We start from the raw sequence: 4,967 nt of genomic DNA, 5'->3' as shown, positions 1-4,967 counted from the left end.
CACTTGACGCAGCGGCGGCTTCACCGGCCATGTAGATTCACAATCAGTTGTGATAACTTTCGTGCATACTCTCTGTATTTTATCACGCAATAATTCGCCTGGTTTTACTTGATGTGTCCGCTCAGTTATATTTCATCAGTGTGAGCGGCATGCAAGGTAGGAGCGGCAAAGGGGCGCCGCCTGTTGCCGTTGAGTGGCGCCGCCTGTTGCCGCTGAGTGGCGCCGCCTGTTGCCGCTGAGTGGCGCCGCCTGTTGCCGCTGAGTGGCGCCGCCTGTTGCCGCCGGCGGCCCACTCAATATCGATTGAAAGCCATATATGACATATTGTTCACAGGCTGAAGTGGATTCTGATGCGTGAATCTGGTAAATTATATCACAAGTACCCATATGCTGAGCCATATTTGGAATACTGTGTTGCGTACACTCTCGTTATATACTTAAGTTATAACTCTCGGGTGGTAACCGTCCCCATATATGTTATATGTCATCACATATAACATGGAGAGAAAGGTTGCCTACGGGCAGATATATTCCCCTTAACGGCAGCTAATGTCATATTTGATATTCCTTACTGTCTATTGCTGGACTAAACAATCTCAAAATGAGTATTACATATTGCTTTGGCTGTATATTACTTCTTACGGTTTGACATTCACGACCGGGTTCAGGTCAGCATCATATATTGAGTTGTCCGATGTGACTAAGTGAAAGTCACCAGCAGCAGGTATGATCGAGGACGATTAGTCCGGAGGTCCCGGGCCGCGCCGTGCATTGACATTTCGATCGTTTTTCGCAACTTGCTGTTGAACTTCACTAAATTGAACCAAGTATGGTTTGCATTTTCGTCGCTGGGGATGAGCTCGGAAACATCAAGACCGTACGCTGTCATGAGCAGCCCACAGCCTCAGGGAGCAGAGCAGAGGTGAAGACAATATTTGACGGCACGGCGTCAGGGAAGGAGAAGAGCATCCAAGGACTCGCAATAAGCTCAGGTTCTACAGGTGGAAGATCGGTATGGTACCAGTCGCTCTGCCGTAGTTTTTGTGTTGATATGAGCTACTGTAAGGGAAGATAATCACAACGCATGCGGACGGCGCGGTTAATGCATCCTCTATTTGCGAAGAGGGCTCGCTAAAGCGGGAACATGGATGGAATGAAACTCGGCTGAAGCCCGGTCAGCGATTCGTCGGACTCGCAGCTCATGAGAAGTAAGGTCTTCAGCTGCTCGCCGGTCGAGCCTTGGCACTCATAGGCGATCTGCTGGCTCAGAGTAACCTACACCTGCACTTCTAACGGTGCTCTGCGCCGTACATGGGTCGACGATGCCAAGCAAGAGCTGCAGCATGCCACTGCATCGCTACCCATGCGTCTATGCGATTGGCGTCTATCTGGCGACGAGAAGTCATTTATATATGGAGGTGAAGAGGTTGAAGTATCACTGTGGGATACGGAACGGGCCTTTGCTTCTCAACCGCCCAATACTGAGCCTAGTGCTCAAACGTCAAAGAAGAGGAAGCGGGGAGGTGATCTACTACCAGGAGAGACATGGAGAGCAAAGAATGTGAGTCCCCCTCATCCGCCCTTCTGCCTCTACCCTCGTGTTCACGACGTTCGCAGGTTCCGAATGACTTCCTGAGTCTCCGCCAGCCAGTTCATAACACCTCTCTGACCTATCTATCTTCACCAAATGAAATCCTCACTGGGACAATGTTCGGTAATGTTCGAAGATACGATGCCCGCGCTGCTCGCCGTCCGGTCGCAGATTGGAAAGGAGTCAGCAAAGTCGGCGGCGTGAAACTCGTACATAAAGGTCATAATGAAAAGTGAGCGTCATTGCCTATCATCCACTCGCACGAAGGATTTATGGGATACATTCCAGCGAAGTGTTCGTCGCTGATCAAGGGTCCAACCTCTTTGCGATGGATCTGCGGAACGGCCGGATCCTGTATGGATACAAAGGTACCTCCCCTTTCTGAGCCAACGATCGCGTAGCACTAATGTGCTGGAAGGTTTATCAGGAGCAATAACGTCTATAGCCTCGGCTCCGTCCTTACTAGGATCAGTCTCCCTTGATCGGTACTTCCGTCTCCACAGCATATACCCTCCCCCAGCCGATGCCAAACAGCGGCAAGAACAAAGAGGCGAGGTCGTCGACAAAGTGTATATGAACAGTATTCCCACCGTTCTTGTATGGGATTCCGACGCCTCCGACATCGGGGGGCAGACTGTCTCGAGAGAGGACGATGGGGAAGATGACGAAGATGAAAACGACGACGACATTTGGGAGACCATGCAAAATATCGATGAGAGCACCAAGGAGGCAAGCCGTAGCAACAGGAAGAAGAAAGCGAAAGAATAGTTGATTATACGGTATCAAAATATCTCATACATATGTCCAGTTGTTGTAATAAACGACGACCTAGCACTAGCTTTCACCTCGTTTTATTGATTACCGATCTCGCTCTTCCAAGTATGCGCCTTCTCGAAGCCGTTCATCCCGAGTTGGTCTAAGTCCCGCCGCGGGGTTTTTTGTCAGTGCCAGGGGCCTCGGAGGGAGTTGCGTAAAACAAGGCTTACAGTCTATCAGCGTCTTCTGGATCTCCTCGCGTGATGTCATCACAAACGGTCCGTACTGGAAGACGGTCTGATCCAGGGGTTCTCCCGCGATCTGCGAAAAGGTGCGAGAGGGTTGCGATCAGCAGGAGTGCGAATATGGCAGGATTGATCCTCCTACCAAAACGAGGTTGGTGTCTTCTTCGGTCGCCTCGAGCTTAACACCGTTCTCTGTCCCTCCAGACGATAGCACGAGGGTGTGGAATTTCTCGAACGGTACGGGCTCGTCGCCGACCTTCACCGCGCCTTTCCAGACTGGAGCGTTCTTTGAGGATAAAGTGAGAACACCAGCTAAGTATTGTCACTCACGGTAGATAAACGACGTCCATCCAGCAGCTATTACGCCACATTGAGGAAGGTCGAAATGGCTGAGAAGCGGATGTTAACTCACGAAGATCCTGCCAAATGGTTGCAGGCTTCTTGAATATTACATGGAAATACCAGCAACCACCCAGCGGTCGTACGGGGGATTCAACACCGTGGCTTTTTCCGCTGATGACCTTGATCTGGACAGGGCCTTCAGGACCCTCTGGGTATGCGCTCGGGATCCTAATGATCGCTCAGTTAAAGACGTATCATTTGGCAAAAGATATCCGGTTACTGGTCTGGCCCTAGCTCTTGATATGAAGGTTCCTGCGTGGATGATCCCCGTGACCACACGAATCAGTTGATATCTCTGAGTTCACGCACCACCATCTTGTACTAACCGAAACCAAATCAGATCAGAGAAGCCAGCAGATGAGGACTTGTACGTACTTCCTTGGGCAGGTCCACCCACAATTGCAGACCCCGAGGCTCCGGTTGGTCAGGAGCATGCACTGGCATCTCTGCGTGGATGACTGGAACGCGATGAGAAGAGCTGAGTCACCTAAGCTCGGGTTGTTACTTACTGCCTTTGCCCTAATTACATACCTACGGCTTCAGGACAGCCCGGGATCAACGCCAAATGGGACGTCACTCACTGCGCACATCCACTGGACACCGCCCGTTTCTATCGTCCCCTTGTGACCGGCTGAGTCCTCGTGTTTGCTCGAACTACAATTGTATGATGTCAACCACTAACTCGGAGATGCAGAATAATCGGACAGACCCTTCAAGCATGTAGGTCACAGTAGCCTGGCCACGGTGGGGGTGATCCGGGAATCCCTAAGAATTCCTCAGTTTGCTGTCACAGTCATGTGGGGTAAGGGAGATCACACTTACAGCGCCCTTAGAAACATGGAAGTGGTCTAGGACGAGGAATGGCGTGAGGTTCCTCAGTTTCATTGTCCCAATGGACCGCCTAACGAGTGCACCGGCCCCCTAGCGAAAGTAGCGGTCATTATCCTCTGCAGCGGATGGGTAAGGCGTAAATCTCGTACTTCAGCCTGCTCGATGGCCAACACCTTCTTCACCACTTTGCGGGAAATCTGAGCAGCAGCCATCTGGACAGGAGCAGATATATTTTGGGTAGTTGTAGTCGCCAAAGATAAATCGCGGACTAGGTTGGAAGAAAACAGGTAATAGGAGAGGAGCGCAGACAGCAAAGCCACGAAGGCCGCTTTATACATGCACGAACGTTCTCGAGTCTGGCTGAATAATCTAAGGCGTACATGAAGGAGATCTCAGTTATAATGGCGGCAAGTAGTCAGATACTTCCCTGTTGCGGAAGCATTGGCTCACGCTTCTCGTGTCCATTTATCTTTACGTTACGCACATGACGTCTATTTTGACTGCCTTTATCAAAGTCAAGCTTTCCGGCGGCTCGGACCCTCTCTGCCTTCGTCCCAGAGGTGGTTTCCCGACTGCACAATCGTCTCTCGTCGTGCTCGCCAGCGTGCAGCAGCACAATCGTGGTCATGAATATTCTGCCGTGCTACCGTTGCCGAGCAGGACCAGGTCGACTTTGAGCGTCGCGAGTTCGGATTGTGGTGTTGGGGTCTCTGTGGCGTGGTTCTGTGACATGCAGTCACATTTCCAGTAGCTAGACGTCTACCATATATAGTGTGACTACCGCCATACTTGGGTGGTACTGAAGTCAACTTCGAGGCCCAAGCGGGAAGCTTGTTCATTCAAGCCATATTGAAGCTTCAATCTCTACATTGATGATACAAGTTGCCAGGAGATGAGACTGGTCACACTCAGATTTAGTAGTAGCCTAGGACATGTACTTAATTCACCGGCCGGCTTCTGATACCAACATATAGTCCACTGTTCTTAGCTATCAAACCTACTATAAAGTGCAACACATTGCTTCGAATAGCACTTTCCCCCACCGGAATTCTTGTTGGAGTCTTTGAGGCACAGGATACTTCACCGACGTACCTTCCAAGTCGGGATGGTTGTTAGAGAGCCACCTCAATCCTGACATGCCA

General features: G+C 50.8%; 2 protein-coding genes across 2 annotated transcripts; one reads left to right on the top strand and one right to left on the bottom strand.

The window, feature by feature from the left end:
- Positions 1 to 829: 829 nt before the first annotated feature.
- On the top strand, positions 830 to 2,359 carry GLOTRDRAFT_114648 (uncharacterized protein; the record flags this gene model as incomplete). Its single annotated transcript, XM_007865233.1, has 7 exons — positions 830 to 1,012; positions 1,072 to 1,208; positions 1,270 to 1,561; positions 1,618 to 1,823; positions 1,880 to 1,959; positions 2,010 to 2,188; positions 2,225 to 2,359. 7 exons carry the CDS (start codon positions 830 to 832, stop codon positions 2,357 to 2,359), a joined length of 1,212 nt encoding a protein of 403 aa, XP_007863424.1.
- Positions 2,360 to 2,442: 83 nt separating this feature from the next.
- Positions 2,443 to 4,037, bottom strand: GLOTRDRAFT_126659 (uncharacterized protein; the record flags this gene model as incomplete). Its single annotated transcript, XM_007865232.1, has 13 exons — positions 2,443 to 2,507; positions 2,578 to 2,668; positions 2,735 to 2,868; positions 2,923 to 2,949; positions 3,005 to 3,162; positions 3,215 to 3,246; positions 3,304 to 3,315; positions 3,370 to 3,452; positions 3,504 to 3,513; positions 3,576 to 3,648; positions 3,704 to 3,759; positions 3,817 to 3,915; positions 3,975 to 4,037. The coding sequence occupies 13 exons, from the start codon at positions 4,035 to 4,037 to the stop codon at positions 2,443 to 2,445; spliced, it is 903 nt and encodes a 300-aa protein (XP_007863423.1).
- Positions 4,038 to 4,967: the final 930 nt, after the last annotated feature.

The sequence above is a fragment of the Gloeophyllum trabeum genome (genome assembly GCF_000344685.1).
Source record: "Gloeophyllum trabeum ATCC 11539 unplaced genomic scaffold GLOTRscaffold_00003, whole genome shotgun sequence".
Taxonomy (NCBI): domain Eukaryota; kingdom Fungi; phylum Basidiomycota; class Agaricomycetes; order Gloeophyllales; family Gloeophyllaceae; genus Gloeophyllum; species Gloeophyllum trabeum.
The sequence above is the reverse complement of the archived record's forward strand: the minus strand, read 5'-3'. Positions and strand labels throughout refer to the sequence as shown.